General features: G+C 34.1%; 1 protein-coding gene across 1 annotated transcript in view; it reads right to left on the bottom strand.

Annotated features, from left to right (window-relative positions):
* HCRTR2 (hypocretin receptor 2) overlaps positions 1 to 23110 on the bottom strand; it is a gene marked incomplete at both ends in the record, with an annotated part of 109038 nt that overhangs the window by 13478 nt on the left and 72450 nt on the right. Inside the window, 2 exons of the mRNA XM_080807046.1 lie at positions 9855 to 9970; positions 17348 to 17591. Coding sequence (XP_080663172.1) covers positions 9855 to 9970; positions 17348 to 17591 — 360 coding nt within the window. The remainder of the gene's footprint in view (positions 1 to 9854; positions 9971 to 17347; positions 17592 to 23110) is intronic.

Here is a 23110-nt window from a genome sequence, read left to right as displayed (position 1 = left end):
CTTTTTTCTAATTCCTTATACTACCATTTGAGAATGATGGAGCTCCAAGACCCAGTGACTTTTTTTTTTTTTTCTGTTTAACTCTATGACCTCTTGACTTTTTTTTTTTAACCCTGGCAAGCCCTTTTAGAATTTAGATGAGCCTGCTCAGTCCACAAGATGAGGATCACGACTGTTTTATCTGTCCCATCTTTTGACTTCATTCTCAAAATAGAAAGCTCTACTTTCAGGTTCTATAGACAACCCTTATGGACTACAACGGACTACAACTGCCATCCATGATCCGCTCACCCAATCCCCAAACTCAAGGCTCTTGTCCTTTGTCCATCCCCAGAATGTGCTGTCTCTCAACATTACTCCATCACACAATCAGCTCTTCTTTGTAGAAACTGGTTTCCCCCTTTCCTTCCTGGGATCCAACAGATGGTTTTTACTGATTAGATCCTCTCATGCTTCTGTATTTCTATGGACCTTAAAATCTTTAATTATAACCAACCTTTGGACAGTTCCCCTTATATATTCTCATTGCATCAACAGGTCGGATTGTGTTTACCCTTTTTTTCCTTCCCCTGAGTTTGAGCAGGAGAATTTTGTAAAAGAATCGCCTCCATCTTTAATGTTTTTCTTATTTTAAAATACCGATCATTTTTTGTTCTCTTTAAAAAAAAAACAGATTTATTGAAACATACTTATATGCCATTAATTCACCTTTTAAGGGATACAGTTAGGTAGGTTTTAGTGTATTAGCAAAGTTAATCACAGTTATCACACTATCACTGCCTAATTCCAGAATATTTTCATCACCTGGAAATTAAACTCCAAGTCTATAATCAGTCACTTCCCATCACTCTATCCTACTACCCTCTGTAACTATAAATCTTTCTGTTTCTAGCCTATTCTCTACATTTCATGTGAACAGAATCATAAAATACCTGGCCTTTTGTGTCTACTTTCACTTAAGAATAATTTCAAGATTCATCCATGTTGTAATATGTATCAATAGTTCATTACTTTTCATAGCTAAATAATATTCCACTGTGTGCATATACTACATTCATTCATCCATTAGTGGACATTTGGTTTATTCCCACTTTTTGGCTACTATGTATAATGTTGCTGTGAACAATAATGTGTAAGTTTTTACGTGGACACATTTTCAGTTCTCTTGGGTATGTACCTAATGATTAAACTGGTAGGTCATAGGGTAATCCTTAAAGATTATGAGGAATGGCCAAACCATTTTCCAAAGTAGCAGCATCATTTTCTACTTTCATTTTTTCCATTTTCTACTTTCATTTTTTCCACTTTCGAGCCATATAATGAGAGTACTAATTTCTCCATATTCTCTCCACATTCTCTCTCTACAATTCTCCACATTCTCACCAACCATATAATGAGAGTACTAATTTCTCCACATTCTCACCAAGATAAGTAATTATCTTTTTTAAAAAAATTATTTCGGCCATCCTGTTGTATGTGAAAAGATATCTCACTGTATGTTTAATTTCCATTTTCCTAATAATTATTTCTTGTCATGTGTATATTGACCACTTGTTCATCTTCTTTGGAGAAAAGTTTATTCAAATCTATGCTTACTTTTAATGGGTTATTTCTTTTTGTTGTTGAATCAGAAGAATCTTTATATATTTTAGATATGTCTTTTATCATATATGTGATTTGCAAATATTTTCTTTCATTCTGTGAGTTGCCTTTTCACTTTCCTCATGGTAACCTTTGAAGTACAAATGTTTTTATTTCAATAGCATCCAATTTATCTACTTTTAATTTTTTTTTTTTTTGCTTGTGTTTTTGGTGTCATTTGAACCATTATCCTAAACCAAATCATAATGATGTCTGACCACAGGCATATAATGAATATGTTTTCTTCTAAGAGTTTCATACCACAGATGGCCTCTGGCTTACTATGGTCTGATCTATGATTTTTTAAATTTATGATGGTACAAAAGTAATATACATTCAGAAATTGCACTTTGAATTTTGAATTTTGATCTCTTCCTAGGCTAGTTATTGTGGTATGACACTCTCTGATGATTCTGGGCACTGGCAGTGAGTTGCAGCTGCCCATCAGACAGGAACTCATGAAGGTAAACAATTGATACATTTACAACCATTCTGTTTTTTACCTTCAGTATAGTACTTAATAAATCATGTAATATGTTCAATACTTTATTATAAGATAGGTTTTGTGTTAGATGATTTTGCCCAAATGTAGGCTAATTTAAATTTTCTGAACACATTAAAGTAGTTTAGGCTAAGCTATGATGTTCTATACAGGTTAGGTGTATTAAATGCATTTTTGACTTACATTATTTTCAATTTATGATGGGTCAATTGGGATATAATGTCACTGTAAGTTGAGTATTAATTCTTACATTTAAGTCTACAACCAATTCTGAGTTAAATTTTATATATGGTGTATGATGTCCAATTCCATTCTTTTGAGTATATAGAGATGTCCCAGCCCCATTTGATGACAAGACCATGATTTTTCCCATTGAATTGGGATGACAGTTTTGTCAAAAATCAATTAACCATAAATGTAAGGGTTTATTTCAAGACTTTGAATTCTACTTCATTAATCTATATGACTATCTGTTTGCAAATACTATACTATCTTGATTACTCTAGTTTTGTAATAAATTTTGACATTGATAAGTGAGTTTCCCAACTTTGTTCATCTTTCTGAAGATCATTTTGGCCATTCCTGATTCTTTGCATATGCATATTGATTTTAGTACTATTTGCCAATTTGTTCAAAAACAGACAAACAAACAAGAAAGCTGGGTGTTTGATAGGGATTGTGATGAATCCATACATCAATTTGAGGAATTTTTCTATCTTGACAATATTAGGTCTTCCAATCCATGAACATGAAATATCATTTCATTTATGTAGTCCTTCTTTAATTTTTAAATGATGTTATGTGATTGTATATGTTATATATTTCTTCTATTAGACTTATTGCTAAATGTTTTACTCTTTTTAGAGATGTTTGAAATGGAACTGTTTTGTTAATTCCATCTCTGAATTGTTCTTTGACAGTTTATAGAAATGAAGTTAATTTTTATCTATTGATCTACTATTTTCAAAACTGGCTAAACTTGTTTTTAATTTTTTTGCATGTGGATTCTTTAGGATTTTTTATATACAGTATCATGTAATCTACAAATAGAGTTAGTTTACTTTTTATTTGTCAATCTTGATGCATTTTGTTATTATTCTTAATATTATTTCTTGAATAACTGACCTGGATAGTAGCTAGTTCTCTTCAATTTTAAACAGTACTGGTAAGATCAAACATCCCTATCTTGTTCCTGATCCTAGCAGGGGAATATTCAGTCTTTCACTATTAAATATGATGTTAGCTGTGGGGTTTTGTAGATTTTATTATCAAATTGAAGAGGTCTCTTTAATTCTTATTTGGTTAAGTGTTTTTATCTTGAAAGGGTGTTGTATTTTGTCAAACGCTTTAGCTGCATTTATTGAGATGATCATGTCACTTGGGTTTTGTCTTTTATCTTTTAATATTGTATGACTCTTCTTGGTTTTCATATGTTAAACCCACATTGCATTGGTGAGCTAAATCACACTTGGCCATTATGTATAACCTTTTTTTTACATATTGGGTTTCGTTTGCTAGCATTTTGTTGAGTATAATACCCTATATTCATAAGTATATTAGTTTATAGTTTTCTCATGATATCTTTGTGTAGGTTTAATAGTAGCATACTACTATTACTTATGGAATGAGGTAAGGAGTATTCTCTCCTATTCTGTTTTTTCAAAGAGTTTGTGAAGTTTTGGTGTCAATTATCCTTTAAATATTTGGTAAAATTCAACAGAGAAGCCACTTGTGCTTTTTCTTTGGGAAATTTCTTTATTACTAATTTAACCTCTTCACTTATAATAGGTCTATTCAAATTTTCTAATTCTCCTTTAGACAGTTTTAGTAGTTTGTGACTTTCTACGCATTTGTCCATTTGCTCTATGCTATCTACTTTGTTGGCATATAGTTATTCATAGTATTCCCTTACTCTTTCTATTTCTGTAACATCTGTGGTGATGTCCCTCTTTTACTTCTGATTTTAGTGATCTGAATCTTTTCTCTTTTTTCTTGTAATTATCTCTTATCTTTTCAAAGAACCAACTTTCAGTTTCACTGACTTTTATCTACTGATTTTTTTTAAAAAATTATTTATTAATTTTAGAGGCAGTGTGTGCAAGAATGTAGGAGCGGCGAGAGAGAGAGAGAGAGAGAGAAGCAGACTCCCCACTGAGCTTAGAGCCTGATATGGGGCTCAATCTCACAAGCCTGAGATCACAAACTGCGCCAAAACCAAGAGTTAGGGCCGTCTGGATGGCTTAGTGAGTTAAAGCCACTGCCTTCAGCTCAGTTCATGATCCTGGGGTCCTGGGATCGAGCCCCGCATCGGGCTCTCTGCTCTGTGGGGAGCCTGCTTCCTCCTCTCTCTCTGCCTGCCTCTCTGCCTACTTGTGACCTCTGTCTGTCAAATAAATAAATAAATAAAATCTTTAAAAACAAACAAACAAAGAAACCAAAAGTTAGTCTCTTAATCGTCTGAGCCAGCCAGACACCCTGCCAAAATTTTATTTTTAAGTAATCTCTACACCCAACATGGGGCTCAAACTCACAACCCAGAGATCAAGAGTTGTGTGCTCCACAGACTGAGCTAGCCAGACATCCTGACACTCACAGTTTTGGTTAACTTTCTTTTAATATTACTACAGCTACCTCAGCTTTCTTTTGTTAGTGTTTGCATAGTGAACATTTTCCCCTACTATTTTACATTTAATCTACTTGTGTCTTTGAATATGAGATATGTCTTTTGTAGATAGCATGGAATTAGATCATTTTATGTTTCTTTGATCTATTCTGCCAATCTCTGGAGTGCTTAATTCACTTACATTTAATTATTGAATTGGATTATTTAATCATTAATTTGATTATTAAAAAGGAATAATTTACATATGTCACTTTACTTTGTTTTTATATATTATGTCTATTTTGTTCCTCTATTCCCCCATTGCTGCTTTATTTTGTGTTAAATAAATATTTTTAAAAGAGATTTTATTTATTTATTTGACAGAGAGAGAGATCACAAGTAGGCAGAGAGGCAGGCAGAGAGAGGGGGAAGCAGGCTCCCCGCAGAGCAGAGAGCCTGATGCAACTGGATCCCAGGTCCCTGGGATCATGACCTGAGCTGAAAGCAGAGGCTTAACCCACTGAGCCACCCTGGTGCCCCAAATAAGTATTTTCTAGTATACCATTTTCATATTCTTTTTTTTTTTCTTCCATTATAGTTTCTTAAGTATTTTCTTGATGGTTGCCCTGAGAGTTACAATTAGCAGCCTAAATAATATTTGGATTAATGGTAATTTAATTTTAATAGCATATAAAAATTTTGCTTCAAATTAGCTTCATTCTCATCTCCTTCCTTTATATCACATCTTTACATTATAAGCTGAATCTTTACAGTTTTATAATTCTTGCTTTATGCTGTTATCTCTTAAGTCAAATGGGAGAACAAAAGTATTACAAAGAAAAATACATTTATACTCTCTTTCGTATTTACCTGTGTAGTTACTTTTACTAGTGTTATTTATTTCTCTGTGTGAACTTGAGTTACCAGCTTTTGTTTCTGCCTCTGCAATTCCAGTTTGCTGTCTATTCCCTCACACTAGACTGACTTGTCATCACCTACCATTAATTATTTTAAGTTTTCTCAGAAGAATGTTGAAGAATAAAGAACAGTAGAAAAGACTGTGAGAAAAATTGGGACAGGAAAAGTTTTCAAATTTATACTCCCTAGTAAGTTGAAGTTTAGTTCAGACTCAAATATCAGTTATGGTTTATGGTTCATCCCCAGTTCCTCCAACAGTACAGACAATAGTAGGTGCTTACCAAATGTTTTTGGAATGAGTTAACATGAGTTCACATGATGATTAAAATTTAAATGCTGAATTATTTGAGGTCTAGAACTGGAAAGAACATTGTTATAGTCACATAAACTAAAATTAAGTGGGTCTAAAAAAGAAGACTTTTAGAGAAGAGTCTGTAGAATTTCCAGAATGACTAAATTCCTTGAGTCACATTGTCAAAAATGAATTTATTAATTATAGCAAAGCACTGGTTAAGTCTTTTAATAAAGCTGAAAGTTCTTTAGAAAGTCAGACAAGGTCACACACTTTGCTCACTAATAATCTTACACTTACAATTCCAAAGTATATAACAGATTCCATGCATCTGTAATTTTAAGCAAATAGGATAGGCCCTCCATTTGATGGCTCACTTGATTTAGCCAATGGCACACATAAGGCTTTGGAACTCTGTTTATAGACATTAACAGTTGGAAATTGAGAGTTGCTCAGGCAGAATTCTACATAATCACCCATTTGGGGTTAATTTACTTTATAGTGGCTGCTAAAGCGAGCTCAGCTGAACTTGTCATTTTCCATTCCAGTCTGTTTTGTAAATGTTTTTAGTTTTACAGCCCAAGCATTTTACTGAAAATCTTTTGGATCATATGGTTTATGCTAACCAGAACAATTCATCAAAAGAATATGGGTTATTTCTAAACCTGCAATACAATTTTGAACTTTCTTTAGAGTTTGAGACATGAAGAACCATAAGCTTAAATAATGGAGAAATAACTGGGTGGAGTTTAGCAGTTATCTACTCAACATTTTTTTGGAATACTTTCTTAGTGCAAGACACCATGTTAAGTGTTGGGGATTCAATGATGAACAAGACAGATTTAGGTACCTCCAAAGAGTTTTAAAGTTATGTCAATCTGTACATAAATGAATAAACAAATAAAAACATCTATTATATGTAGTATACACTTACTAGTAAAAAATATGGAAGTAGGGAATAGTCTTAACACTGAACATTCCTGGTCAAAATCTCAAACTCAATCTAAAACATCTTCATTCCTCTATGCTCATTCAATGCTTTTTCTCTTTCAAGAAATTTTTCAAATTCCAATTTTTCTATGAATACTTCTCTGAGTAACTGGGAAAAGGATTTCCCGATGTTCTCTTCTATCAAAGTGTTCCCAGAACTTTCTCTTATTCTTCTACTTGCTTTTTTCTTATAAAGTATTTATTGAGCAACTGGTATGTTCTAAGCAGATACAAATTGGAGGGATACAAGATGAAGGCTAGAGTGTACTGTCTTCAGTTTTAGAGTAGAGCAGATAGACAAATACAAAAGGTTATTATAATGTTACTGAAAAGTACTTTGAAAATGGGGCACCTGAATGGCTCAGTCAGTTAAATGTCCAACTCTTGATTTAAGCTCAGGTCATGATCTCAGGGTTATGAGACTGAGCCCCATGTCAAGCCCCATGTTTGGCAAGGAGTCTGCTTAAGATTCTCGCTTTCCCTTTCCCTCTGTTCCTTCCTCCGTTTGCATTCTCTCCCTCTCTTTCAATAAATGAATAAAATATTTTTAAAAAGTACTATGAAAGAGATCTATTTAAGAAAGTAGTCACATACATGGATTCAACACATACTTGTTATTTTACATCTATCGGCAGAATTAGTTGAAAGAACCAATAACAGCATATATTGTTAAGGTATTTTTAATCAATGAGCACTTTCTCTGCTCTAGGCACTTGAATTAATTCATCAAATAAGTGTAATAATTCTATGAGATATCTACCTCAACCTTACTTTAAAATAATGAAAGAAAGGCAGAGAAATTTAAGAAATTGACAAAACTCATGCATCTGTTAAGTTGTAGAGTCAGGATAGAAACTCATGCAATCTGGACCTTGAGTCTTGTTTCTGACTTCTCTGAACTATATCATTTCTGATTATTCACTCCTCAGCTTGTAAGAAGATTTCTATTGCCCTATGACTTGTAGCATCTTTCTGTGAGGGAAGGATTCTTTCCTTGGTCATGGTCAGGCTAAACCACATGGCTTGTTTTGGTCAAAGAAGAATGAAGAGACTTAACATTATGGAAGTTCAAAGCAAAGATCCAAGAGATGTTGTATATTTCTTCCCACTTCCTTGCCTTTTCCCTCAGTCACAGAATGGCATGTCCCAGAGAATACTGTTCCCTTAGCCTGAGTTCTGAAATAAGATAGTAAGTAGAACACAGTCACAGCCCATCCTCACTACTGACAATGGAACATGAGTGAGACACACTGTTGCTGCAAGCCACATGCATTGTTTTTGTTGTTTTTTAAGAGCAGAATAACCTACCAAAAACTGACTAGTATAATAAAACTTACCAAGAAGTAAGTGCGATAGTAACAAACACCCTAAAATATGTGATATCGTGGCCAGGGGAACAGCACTGAAGAAATTATCACCGGGATTGGGAAAATACAACTCGTGTTCTACAGTGGCACACATTTGTTACCTTAGTTGAAAAGACTGGGGGTTAGAATGATAGTAAGTATTGGTACTGACTACATTTTTAAGGTTATAAAAGTAATTGTTGTTTTGTAAAAATAAAGGAATAGAAACAATTTGGAATTATAAGATATACAAGGTTGAAAAATGCAACTATTGCCTGTATTCAACCAGTAAAAGATATCTTGAAAATTGCTTTGAATAAGAAACATTGAAGGAGACCCAAATTAAGACTCTTCCTCAAACAAAGACTAGATAAAAGGTTAGTGAAGTCTTTTTAATGAATTGAGGTGTCCCAGTAAATTCCATCAGTTGGATAAAATATATCAGAACAAACAGATTAAGGGCATGGCTTTCCATGAGCCTGATAAGCTCTAAGTACTGGCAGTAAGTTTAGAGAAAGAAAGAGATACATTTCCAAGATATGTGGCATTTTAAGATACAATTTGTAAGTACAAGAGGATGAGTTATATTCTTTGTCTAAACTTGATGATTTACTTGGAATCATCAATGTTCAGCTTAAATGTTTCCTGCTTGCAATTAGGTACTCCTCTACCACACCTTCCTCTGATCCCCAGCTTATATTTATTAAGATGATTTTCACTCTGCATCTGACTCTTTCCCTCCTCTAGTCTGAATTCATCAATGAATTTGACAGGAGCTTTTAGCTTTTTATCAGATACACATGCAAAAGAAATACGATAAATCTTTGATAAATGAATAACAGAGAATGAATATACTTGTTGATGTAGCAAGGTTATCTAATAAACTACAATACTCCCAAATCAGCATGATAAACTGTTTCTAAAAGTCAAAATTCTGCCTGATTCTCTACTGTGCTAAAAAAAAAAAAAAATCAGATCTTTGGAGTTGAAGACTCAACACATAATAAAAGTGTACTACATAAATCTGATATAAAAGACAACATTCTTTACATACAGTCTCAGGAAGTGTTAAAGAAATTTTTGTTATTTCTCATACAAAGTAAAATTTATAATATTAGTCCTAGACAAAAAATCAAGTCAATTAATCACAGAACATTACAATTTAAAGTAATTAAGGCAGTTCATAAATATACTCCCAAAATATCACCCTAAAAAATGCCTAGACATATTTCCATGACTTGGGCCTCATTATTTTAGAAGAATACACAATTATTTGGTAAGCATGTTATGTTGGTTCTGTCTACTCTTAAATTTTATTTATTTTTTTAAAGATGTATTTGTTTATTTTAGAGAGAGTATGTGTTGTGAGAGCAGAGGCAGAGAATCTTCAAGTAGACTCTCCACTGAGCATGGAGCAGATGACATCAGGACCCTGAGATCATGACCTGAGCCAAATTCAAGAGCCAGCCACCCAACCAACTGAGTCACCCATGCACTCCTCTTAAGTTTTATTTTTAAGTGCATCTAATAGAAAACACAAGGAAATTATTTGAAAATACATACCTGGCGACACCAGAGTTTACGAAATATTTGCAAGTAGGCCAACACCATAAGACACAGTGGTGCCATGTATGTCACCAGAAAGAAACAAATGTGATACATCTTGGGGTAAATTTCACCTGGAATGAAAGCCAAAATAATAAAATCTTATTTTATAACTCACAGATTTTTTTAAAGGTATGTCTGTCCATGTTTTGCCTTAAAGTATACATTTAACTTATGATTATATGATATGATATGTGATATGTATGATTTCACTGGCATATTATACACAAATACTGTAATATCATATTAACGGCTTACACTTAGTATACACATGCACACTAAATGTGAAGTCTTAATTTTATTTAATGTACTCAGAGAAGAATAACAATTAGCCATTTCTTAATTTGTGCTAACATAGGCTATCTAAAGTCAAGCTTTCATTTATCAAAAAGAATTTTTCTGTCTGATTATCTCTGGCTAATTACTAAAAATTAATTTGGATTGTGCTACACTTGAAATTGCAATAAGAAACAAGACAATCTAACCTAATTGTTAATGCTTTTGGGAAAAGAATGTAAACTGAGTTGATTTCCTTATTAGAATATAAGTTTCCTGAGAAATGTGACGCTATTCCCAGTTGTACCTCCATATGCAAGTGTGGAAAAATTTTGGAAAAATAAACACAGTGAACATTTAATGGTTTTTTTTGTTGATTACTGTAACAATATAAAATTTCTCTTTCAGTATGTTGTGTGTATACATGTATATGTATGCATGTACTTTTAATAAAAAATGTTATTTTTAGGGTTTTTTAAAGTTAATTTTTAAACAATTATTCTTTTTTAAATACTCATCTCATTTACTTAGTCATAAGCACCTCAGGATTGTGGTGATTTCTTATCATTAAATCTATGTACGCAGGTGATAGATATCATAGATTAGCTATTTATTCAAGAGTCAATCATTCAATTAAGTAATAACATTGTGGCTTAATATAAATGTTTTGGATTTTTAAAACTTATTTGTTACTGACTTTTAATTATTTTTAATCATTATTTTAAAGATTTTATTTTTAAGTAACCTCTACACCCAACGTGGGGCTCAAATTCACAACCCTAAGATCAAGAGTCACATGCTCCACTGACTGAGCCGGCCAGGTCCCCCTACTGACATTTTAAATGCTTTCAGGGATATTTTTCCTATACTAGTATTTGAATATATCACAGTGATCCAGCTACTTTTACTTAAATGCAAAACAGGAAACAGAATAAATCCTACATGGATTTCATGGATATTAAAGGCCATAATTTGATATCATTCTAATTGCTAACAAAACAAAGTCTTTTTTTTTTTTTTTTCCTACTTCTAAGAATTAAGCAACCGAGTTTGACTTTGATGTTGGCAATTAGGTTAGTTCCATAGGATTACTGAGGTATCACGCTATCAGCTCTATGCATTTTATTTTTTTCACTGCTTCAGAAAGGGCATATAGAACCATAAAGACTCAGTTATGTGATCAAATGTGGTAAGGGCAATTTATAGTCAGGATTAACCAATAATAACTATGAAGATGACCACAATAATCGATAATTTTATCGGTGTATTTTAAGTATATCTATGAGTTGGATATCCTTCACAATCTTGAGTTCATAACCTTATCCTGCTTAGTTAAGTTTAGTTGAATTGGTTGATTTTAACATTCTCCTTATTGTTCCTTCTAAAACCCTGTTGTCTTCTTTATCTGGTAAATATTTTTCTTCACTGTTATCTCCAGAGGGGCCAGCAGGGTGCCTGTGCTAGCTGGGAGGTCTAAGAGATGGATTTGGAGCGTCAGTTTTAATGGCCCACGCCTAACTCTTCAGTTTCTAACTTCCTTTCACGTTTATCCTGTAAAACAGGCCAGTCACAAAAAAAGCGATAGAATCTAAGCAGCCTGAAGGGAGGAATGACAGCCTTCCCTTTAAGTGCTGCAGCCTGAGCAGCCTTCCATAACCCCATTTCCAAGGAGCTGGGGGATGACCTCAGCACTTCCCAGGCACCTGAGTGGCCTTTGGTTTTGTTGGTTTGTTTGTTTGTTTGTTTTTTTAATTTCTTCTCAGTGTAACAGTATTCACTGTTTTTGCACCACACCCAGTGCTCCATGCAGTACGTGCCCTCCTTAATACCCACCACCTGGTTCCCCCAACCTCCCACCCCCCGCCCCTTCAAAACCCTCAGGTTGTTTTCGTTTTGAAGAAGGCGTTCCATGACATCCCCACATAAAAATACAGCTTTGAAGCTGACATACCTGTGAAGCCCTGATGTCGCTACCTCAGACTAAACTGAGAGAGTAGAGGGGGGTAGATTTGGTAAGTTTGAGAGGTCATACTCTTCTTTTTTAATTGTAATTATGGATACCTTCACTGTGGTAACAGTTTGGGTTTTAAACAGCTGGGAGAGAAAGCTCATTCTGCTCTCAGTATATTTATAAACAGTCGGTAAAATATGTAATTGGCTGGCAAATGCGTATTATGATAATGAGCACCCACACAGAAAAGTTGATCAAGTGAAATTACACTTGCAGGCTGGGATTGAATGTTTTAATAAAGAGATAATTGGGGAAACACGATAGTCTTAACATTCTTCATTTCATGCTTACAGTCTAAGCTAATTGAAAAACCAGAAATGTCATTGGAATTTTAAGTTATATGTTTTGAAGCGATCTTTGCAGTCTCTCTGCACTTGATGAACAATGTCTTGAATATATTTAAGACATTTATATATAACCTAGAATTTAGTGACAGGAAATTTGTTCTACTTAAGCATTCATACTATAAAACCACATCTTAAAGATTGACAATCATTCAAAGTTGGTGTCTCTACTCAACTGATAAATAGACACAATCTAATAAATTCTTGCATATATATCAAACCAATAAATAAGGAGAAAATGTGGATCTTTATTTAGTCACCGAAGTCAGAGAGTAAAGAATAATATCGTATATTAATAAGAGAAGAATTAATCTCAGACAAGTTAGGTCCATTATTGAAACAACTTGTTAATCTCATTATCTAAAAAACCACAAACATTTTCTCTTTCATGTTACATACATTAGGGACTCAATGGCTGAGTAAATTAATTTCCCAAATATTCAATGTAAACTGTCTTTTCAAAGTTTATAGATCCATTAAAGTTTACCTGAATCTTTAATATATTTTACTATCTTCTCTCTAATAAATGTTTTCCACAAATGTGTATATATTTCAAAATCTTATTCTAGGCCAGATGCTATAATCAGTTTGACTCTAAAGAAGGGCTCCATTACTATTTCTTTCAGACCGCCAAAGAACAATTCAGCAGTAAGCTCCAAGAAGAGAGATTATGAATCTCCAGTGTCTAGAAAAATATTTGGCTAACAGTGTATGCTCATTAAACATTGGATGACTGGTAAGACAATTATATCTTTAGTGCAAAAACAAAGTTACTTTCCTTCCAATAGGAACTATTCTGTAAAACTATGCATTTGCAAATCAAGTAATCAAAGAACTATGGCTATAATTCTGGAATAATTTTAATATTTTGGAAGTGAGAATTAATATAACATATACCAAGACATACTTTAAAGATCATTAAAATAAATATTAACACATTAATTTGTTTTTGAGTTATCAAGTGTGTCTGCTGGAACTTGGGGTTTGTGGCATTTTTTTTTTTAATAAGCCATAGGGAATAATAAATATAATGAGTTGAAGAAATAATTTATTCACAAAATATCAAATATTTCTGGTAATATTTTCAGTAAAACTAAGAAAGAGTTCTTAGTTATTTTGTACCATGAGCGAGATAGCATTTGCAAGGCTTTCCTAAAAGTATTTTGATGGATATGGATCAAATGACCAAATTATTCATTGACTACATCCATGCTGGAATATATTGCCTCCAGGACAATTACGATATCACCATCTGCTTCTATAACTATGTTACTGATTTAACTTAGGATAAAAATAAGAAATATAATTCATGAATTAATCTCACATAGAACATATTTCACAACAAATTTTTAAAAATCGGGCTACGTGTTTTTGACTGGAAAGATGTTTGAACTCCGAGAGCCAACACTGTAAAAGGTAATTTCCTATGGATTTTTTAGGTTGTGACTATCACACACATGTCCAAATTTAAAAGTTTTAAACTGAACATGAATTTCTAAATACTCTATATAAACAAAGTTTATACTATGTAAAAATCATTATAATAAACAGTCTAATGATCAAAATGGGAAGAACCTGCTTTAATTCTTTCATATTCTTCTTGAAAACATTAAGTGATTAACAATTTCATTTAATATTCAAAAGTTAATTTCATAAATTTCTTTGTTTGATTTTGTGGATGATAAACTCAATTTTGTATTGCTTAATTTAAGTCTTTATAATCATGTTAAGTAATTGTGGGCTAGTATAAAATCATTTTCAAATAGTTTTCCTCAATAACTTCTGAAGGCAGGGTTTAGATTTTTAAATATTCAACAGTAGGTGCTTCTGGGTGGCTCACTAAGTTAAGTGACAAACACCTGTTTGAGTCCCCTATCCAGCTCTGTGCTCAGCACGGAGCTGCTTGCGAGTCTTTCTTCTCCCTCTGCCCCCGCCCCTGCTTGTGCTCTCTCTCTCCCTCTGCCTCTCTGTCACCAAATAAATAGAATACACAAAATTTTTAACAAACAAACCAACCAACAAACAAATAAATAATAGTAGTTTCTGGCTTTTTAAAGAAAATGTCATTGTTAGAGCTAGGTAATAAAATGCTAAACATTGAAATGAGTTTTAGATATTTATATTTTTGCTCAAAGTAATTAGAAAATGATATGGTTATTGATTTAATCAGAATGACTGACAACAGGATTCCCTAGCTCTGCAATCATTTTTGGTAATGAAGGTGAATGCTACTTGATTATTCAGGGCAACATAGAAGGAAAGAAAGAAAGAAAAGAAAGAAAGAAAGAAAGAAAGAAAGAAAGAAAGAAAGAAAGAAAGAGGGAAGAAGGAAAGAAGAAAGAAAAAGGAAGAAGGAAGGAAGGAAGGAAACAAGCAAGAAAGCAAAGAAAAAAGAAAAGGTTATAAAAACAGTCCACAAACTTATCAACTAATTACCAAAATATTTCAGAGAAAATACTGCTGACACTGGTTAAATCATAGGTGGATGTTTTAATCTATCATTTTCATAAACTTAAAGGATCCAACTTTTGAGTTGGAAGCTTAATTTTAAATATACTTCTTTGCTTCATAATCTGTAAATAATTTATGGCTTAATTTCATCATCAATTAACTAACACGTTTTGATCAAGAGATCTTTAGGCTGTTTTTCAGACAGAACTCATTGTATAAGACTTGCATAAGACATGTCACAATTGGTCCCCAAACAACCTTCTTTCCAAACACAGTTCGTTAGGCTACATATCCCTACATGACAGAAATTAGAGGTTTGGACCCTCTTTTCTTCTTCAAGAAATAGTGCTCATCGTATGGGTTTTCTTGCTTCCTGGACACCCTTTCCTTTCTTCCCCATCTGGAGAATTTCTTCTCATCTTTAATTCTTTGTTGAAATGTTAGCAGCTTCTTTGTAAACTTTTGTTCAAATGCCCAGGACTGAGTTTGTTCTCACATTTGTGTTCCTAGCACTTTGTACACCAGTATATTAAAATACATTATTAAATATGTTAAAACTTTGTACACCAGTATATTAAAATACTTTGTACACCAGTACTTTGTACTAAGTTAAAAAAACTTTGTACACCAGTATATTAAAATACTAATCACACCATAAACATTTGTTTATTTGCCTTTCAGTCTCACTACATGGAATGTGTTCCCCTAGGCAGAATCTATTTCTTTCCAGGTTGGCATAAATCCTGGCATATCCTAAGTGCTCAAGATGTTTTTTGAACATTAAATAAATGGGACTTAAGACTCTTAAGAAACACTCTTACCATTTTGGAATTTTCCATTTGTTTTTTTTTTTTTTTCTACACTGCTAATGGGGAAAATGGGGAAAAGATGAAGATGATCCAGAGAAAATACAGCAAGTGAATTGCTAATTAGTTTTTGGGATAAGAGACACAGTAAATTGTGACATTTTAGTTAATGTAAGACTTAGGATAATATATGAAAAATAATCCCAGGGTCTTTTAAATTTTATCTTGCTGTAGTCAAAGCATATGCCTAATTTTTCAGTTTGTGCCTTTTTGTTTTTCATTGTTTCAAATCAAAGTATCAATGTAGGAGTTCATATCAATTCAAAGAGTCAAATACTCAAAAATACCAGATCTATAATCAATCCCTGGGGCATACTGCTTTTGTTAATACATTTTTTATTTTTATTTATTTATTTTATTTTATTTATTTTTTTTTTTAAAGATTTTATTTATTTATTTATTTGTCAGAGAGAGAGTATACACAAGCAGGCAGAGAGGCAGGCAGAGGCAGCGAGAGAAGCAGGCTCCCCGCTGAGCAAGGAGCCCGATGCGGGACTCGATCCCAGGACCCTGGGATCATGACCTGAGCCGAAGGCAGTTGCTTAACCAACTGAGCCACCCAGGCGTCCCTGTTAATACATTTTTTAATAAGCATAAATGTGCATCTGGCAAATAAAAAATTCTTTCCTAATGTCTAAATTCTCTATGAGCCATTGAGATATACTTATCCAGATGAAGACATACCATTTTCCTCAAATTTAATGTAATAATTTTGTAACTAGTACATGACAAAGTCAAATGCAGGGTTAGTTGATTTCCTGTCATTCTTAGCTGTGTCCAGGTTTGTGCCATCATTAGGCATTGATAGAAGTGTTTCCACTGTTACAGAAAAACCTCAAAGGCTGTCACTGAGAGTTTTGAACCAAAGGAACATAAGACCTCCAAACTTTTGCTTGTTTAAATTTAATTACCACACATAACAGACTGGGAAGCAAAAAAGATTCATAATATAATTCTTAAATCAGAAAACAATTATGTCAGTGATATAGCTTATTATCTTAATATGTTACAAATAAACATATCATATGGAGATAATCTGACCCAGAGACAAGCACAGGTCCACATACTCAACTCCAGTCAGGTTCCCAGGCAGGACATGGGTTTAAAATGAAAATTCCCAGTTGTATCTGAAGCCCATTAAGGAAATTGACACTATTCCTATCTTGTAAATGTTAATTATTCCAGAATACATATTTGGATCATATAAAGGAGCTTTTGTTTTGTTTTAGAGAATTTAAGAAAAGCTGACATAATCAAATCTGAATTATAGGAAAAACCCTTCCTTTCATTCCCTATTTGAAAAATATGAAAACCACCTAACTATATAGTATTTCCAAAGGACCTAGTAGGCAGACCTAATCTGTAAAACTGTTTTGGTTTTCATGCTTTTGCAAAATGATATTAACAGGTGTTAATAAAATGCACAAGGCCAGCTTTATAATGGCTATGCAAATAATACTTTTAGTTGCACTTTTGTCAGCTTATGGACCATAATGTACTCACCACCCCAGCGCTCATCACACACTGTAAAGAGAGTGGTTTTATTGGCCAATCCGGGAAGCATGGTGCTGCACTCCATGACGATGGCCTGAGGAATCATTATAATGCAGGAGACGATCCAGATGATGACAATGCTGTTCCTTGCCCTCTTGGCTGTGCTCTTAAACATCAAGGGATGACAGATTGCATACCATCGATCCAAGGCAATGCAGCTCAGTGTGAGGACAGACACTGACACTGACACAGTCTAGAGAGGAAAAGAACATAGAACAAGAGAAGCCCTTGGTGTTAAATGGATCATTCTTAATATACTTACCATAGTAGAGAAAGGGTCACACAGATAATCAGGTTCAAAGTTGTGAGAACATATTTCATGTAAGGATTTTTAATAAATAATAATATTAAAAATATATTAGGTAAAACAGATTTCTTATTAAACATGATAAAGGTGCTATGAAAACATTGTAATCATTTTATGCTAAATGTGTTATATGACATGTCTTGCTTTTAAAATATCATATAGAAATTTGATTGCAGTGCATTTAATTAGCATTTTTTAAAAATTATGGATACCTCAGTCTACATTTTCAAATAACAAAAGTTATTTGTACATTGGTTCATTTCCAGCATGTTGTACCCACAAGCAAGTATTATGTTAGAAGCAAATTCTGTACGGATCTCCTCACCAGAGTTTGCTTATTGTTGGTGTAAGCAACTCTCCTCTAAAACTCAAATAGGTTCATCTAGTCCAGATTTCCATAACTAACGCCATTATAAGGGGTACTTTAACTTGGAGCTTTAAGGAATTGGTAAAGACAACATGTTAAGCATGCCTACACCCACATGATAAGTTTATGTAATTATATGTAATATACACTCCTAAATGGATGGACCACTGATTCCGGTATCGCTCTCAAAATCCCATCTCTAAAAAGAAACCTCATTCCCTTTTCTTTTCTTCTCAGTGCTTACAATAAGTATTATGTGATATACTACAGTTATTTTCATTTAATTAATTTATTGTCTGTCTTCTCTATTGGAACAAAACTCTGTGGCAGGAAGAACTGCTATTGTTTTTGTTTATTTTCACAACCATGTCTCCAGTACCTACCTGCACAATGTTTGATGTGCTTAATTTTTTTTTTTTTTTACTTAAGGAATAGTTATAAGCCTCAATCTAAAGTAATAAATGTGGTCTGGTCCTCTTTCTCATATTTCTGTCCTGGTTGTATTGATCCCATCCTGTGTGGAAGGTAAGCCATCTCTATTTCTTACCTCAGGACCTTCTTTGTGGATGCATTGACTTTCAGTGCATATGACTGAAAAGGATCTCAGAGCCTGGGCAGTACAGGAGAAAAGTCTCTCGGCTAATAGTCAGGATGGCCAATCTGTCTTCCCTCTTCCACCATCTAGTTGTGCAGTATTGGATTACCCATTTTACCGTTTTTTTTTTTTTTTAAGATTTATTTATTTATTTGAGAGAGAGAGAAAGAGCACACATGTGCGTGCAACGGGCAGGAGGCAGAGGGAGAGAATCTCAAGCAGACTCCTCGCTGAGCCCAGAGTCTGACATGGGGCTCAATCTCATAACCCATGAGATCATGACCTGAACAGAAATCACGAGTTGGGCACTTAACCGACTGAGCTTCCCAGGCACCCCACCCATTTTACAGTTGTAAGCCAAAAGCACATGTGTTGTTATTTTTTTCTGTTAAGTGAGTGAAACTTACAGGATACAATTCTTGTTACTCTGATTCTTTTGATTCTTTCTGGAAAAGGCAGTATAGTTGAAATCAATTCTGCAACCAGGTTTCCTAAGTATGAATCCAATCTCACTTGACAAATGTGTGATCTTGGCCAAGTTCCTTAACCTTTCTATACTATAGTTTTCTCATCTGTAAAACTGAATGATAATAGTGCCCAACCATGGAATTACAGGGAGAGTCAGTTGAGATGTGAAATGCCTAGCCCTGGTCTGTCCCATAAATGTTGTGTAAGTGGTAGTTATCACTTATTATGATTATGGCAATGATTATAGTGATTATACTATTAGTTTTCTCTTCCATTCTCAAGCTTAGCAGTCTAGCTTTTAATTGGAACAGGCTGCTTTTTAGTGAGAAAAAAAATCACAGAAATTATAAGTAAAAGCCTAAACTAGATTACATTATTGAAGGTTTAATTGCATTTTAAATGTAACTTTAAAGGCTGAACTCTATCAGAGAAAGTTTAGATTGGTTGGTGACTCCTGAGAATTATTTGGTCCACGTTAGAGCTAATTCAAGTGTCCTTCTCAAACCAACCACTTTGCCTCCCAACTCCCATTTTTTTCCTTGCAAATATGCCAAGCACCCAGGGGCCCCAATACTATTGGTAACTTGGGAATAGAATCTGTGGTACTTTAGATCTGCATGGCTGACCTTTCATAATCTCTGGGCCAGGGCTATACTTATCCAATTTAGCTATCAGAATGTAAAATGCTCAATAATGCTTAGTGATTTATCATTTATGAATTCTTTTTTTTTTAAATAAGATTTTATTTATGTATTTGACAGACAGAGATCACAAGGAGGCAGAGAGGCAGGCAGAGAGAGAGAGAGGAGGAAGCAGGCTCCCTGCCGAGCAGAGAGCCCGATGTGGGGCTCGATCCCAGGACCCTGAGATCATGACCTGAGCCGAAGGCAGAGGCTCAACCCACTGAGCCACCCAGGTGCCCCTATCATTCATGAATTCTAATCAACATAAGTGAATGGGATAGAAATAGCATGGCTCAAGTTAAAAAATCATTTCTAGTATTTTCCTTTACTACTAAATAGTGATAATTAATTAAAAAAATAGTTCACTTGAAAGACTGCCATCCAGTCAACCACAGAACAGTCATCTGTTACATGAGAGAATATGCTGTTAATCTAACAGTAGGATCCATTGAATGGACCCTTGGCAATTGATGATTTAATATTCACTGTTTGACTACTGTATTTGCTGGTGCATAATACATACTAGCAGCCAATTAATGACATTTTCTTGGGGGGGTATATAAAGTTACATCTTTTCCCAAGTGATTACAAATTAGTTTCTTACTGCTTTCACTTCTGGGAATGTACTTCTGCGTGCTTTTTTCACTTAGAATTTGATATTAGCTTAAATCAACCGGGTACCAAATCATTTGAGAATGAATCCAGCGGAGAGTATGAATGTTATAAATTAGGGGGGATAAGATGATGTGAAAGTCTCTGTCGATGCTTGACCTTTTATCCATACTATGGGCACCCTGTGGTCTGGGGAATGCTGGAGACTTGTTCCAGTAAATGATGAGTCTGTTCTATGCTAGCATATAGCTATGACAAAAGACCTCAAAGATCTATGGCAAGTAGAAATGGAAATTCAGGGGCATCTGGCTGACTCAGTCAGTATAGCATGAGACTCTTGATCTCTGGGTTGTGAGTTTGAGCCCCACATTGGGTATAGAGATTACATTAAAAATTTTTTAAACTAAAGAAAAAAAGAGAGAGAGAGAGAGAGAGAGAGAAAGAAAAAAGAAAAGAAACACATTTGGTGATATCACAGATCTGGATAGAGGGACTGATAGACTGGAAGGTGGAAAAGTGTTACTGAGAGTGAAGGAGCCCTATTTCACCACCTATCACCCACCATCTCCATCTCAGGTGGATTTTTGTTCTTCTTTTCCTGACATTGCCTATGCAGAGCTTCTTCTGCAGTTGAAAAAAAAAAAAGTCACTCTGAAAAAGTAGCCAACTGCTCCTATAAGTGTGAGAAGAAAAATGAAACATGTCTTAATTTTCTAAGAAATTTATGTTAATTATTTGATACATAGCCCAGTTAATGTTAATAGTCTTAGATTTACGGAGTTATTAAAGATACAAAAGCGTCATTTGAATTATTCACCGAAGCTTTATTACACTTGTGAGATTTTTAAGATTTTTGAGCATTTTAAGTGTTATTATATATCAGTCATAAACCTAAAGGTTTCTTTATATTGTATTTAGAAAAAAAAGGAAATATAAGTCATAGAAAATTAATACATGTCCTAAGAATATCAAACATAACAGAATAACCTTAAAATCTGGCTGGATAAGCACTTTTGTGATATGTTTTTAAACATTCAGTGGGACATAACTTTCATATCAGGGACTGATATGAAACTGAAACATCAGTTTCATAATATCACAACTAAGGGAAAACAACTATTCAAATTCGAATGAACAGCTTATTGCCCATTGATGCTGTTCATTCCATTTCGGGAAATTCTATGGAAAATGGGTAATAAATGTTGAGAGAATTTGAAGATACTACTTTTATCAGGGCACCAAGTTTTTGTGCATATATAATTTTTCATCAAGAAGTAATGCTGAATGAGGTAATGAATGGATCTAGTCTTTTTCACTTGACTTACATCTTGTGGTTACTCTGTAGTTTTCCTTGGCCTATGGAGGAGAGAATCAGTTGAGGTCTTCACTAGACAGGACACTATCTATAGAGAAGCTAACAAAATCTCTCAGGAAAAGAAGATGTTTCATCACTCTAGGACTTGTTAACAAGTTGTGCTAAATGAAATAGTACTATCAATAATTTTAAGAGGGACCCATGCCCTGCATCACTCACTGGATACACACTACATCCAGACTGTCCTTGAGTGTTCACAGAAGAGTCTGGAACACCTGGTCTATAAGAAGTTATCATGTACATTACAGTAGGACTGTACCTACTACAGGAAGATCCACTCCTCCCTCATCAACCCATATTCATTGGGGAATCTTCTAGTTTGTAGAGAGAGCATAAAGTATTCTTGCTCGGCAAGTAGAAGAGTCCGAACAACAGCAGGTATCCTGAAACTTAAGAGGATCCCTCAAATTTTCCCCTGGGTGGTTATTAAAACCAAGAGATGGTAAAATATTAGAATTCTGGGTTTTTTGTAATGTCTCCTATGTCTCCATGCAAAACTGTAAGACTAATTTGTTACTGATTTTTTAAAAATAAGGATACTTTTCTCTGTTGCTCAATGTATTACTTATCTCAAAACAGAAAAAGTTACTGAATTTTATTTTTGTAACACACTCATGGTTTTCATCTGATTGACACAAACTAACCTTCTAGCTAATGTTTGCAATAAAGCTTACAATGTCCGTGGCATTTTACACTTGCTATTCTGTCAATGATGTCTAAACCTATCTAAAAGATTATCACTTTTCCTTATGAGGTTATTGAAAAACTATTGAGCTAAAGATCTCTTCAAAACACTTCAGATCCAAAGGCATAAATGAAACAAAATGGGATCGGGAGGGAGAGAAACCATAAGAGACTCTTAATCTCACAAAACAAACTGAGGGTTGCTGGGTGGGGGGGGTAGGGAGAGGGTGGTTGGGTTATGGACATAGGGGAAGGTATGTGCTATGGTGAGTGCTGTGAAGTGTGTAAACCTGGCGATTCACAGACCTGTACCCCTGGGTCTAATAATATATTATATGTTAATAAAAAATAAAAAATTATAAAAAATAAAAAACTTAAAAAAATTTTTAAAAACTTGAAAAAAAAACCACTTCAGATCCAAAAGCTTAATCAACATAATTTCTTTTTTTTTTAAAAGATTTTATTTATTTATTTGACAGAGAGAGAGCACAAGTAGGCAGAGAGGCAGGCAGAGAGAGAGAGAGGAGGAAGCAGGCTCCCTGCCCAGCAGAGAGCCTGATGCGGCACTCGATCCCAGGACCCTGAGATCATGACCTGAGCTGAAGGCAGAGGCTTAACTCA

The sequence above is a fragment of the Martes martes genome (genome assembly GCF_963455335.1).
Source record: "Martes martes genome assembly, chromosome: 6".
Classification (NCBI taxonomy): Eukaryota; Metazoa; Chordata; class Mammalia; order Carnivora; family Mustelidae; genus Martes; species Martes martes.
Note: the sequence above shows the minus strand (reverse complement) of the source record. Positions and strands in the feature narration are given on the sequence as shown.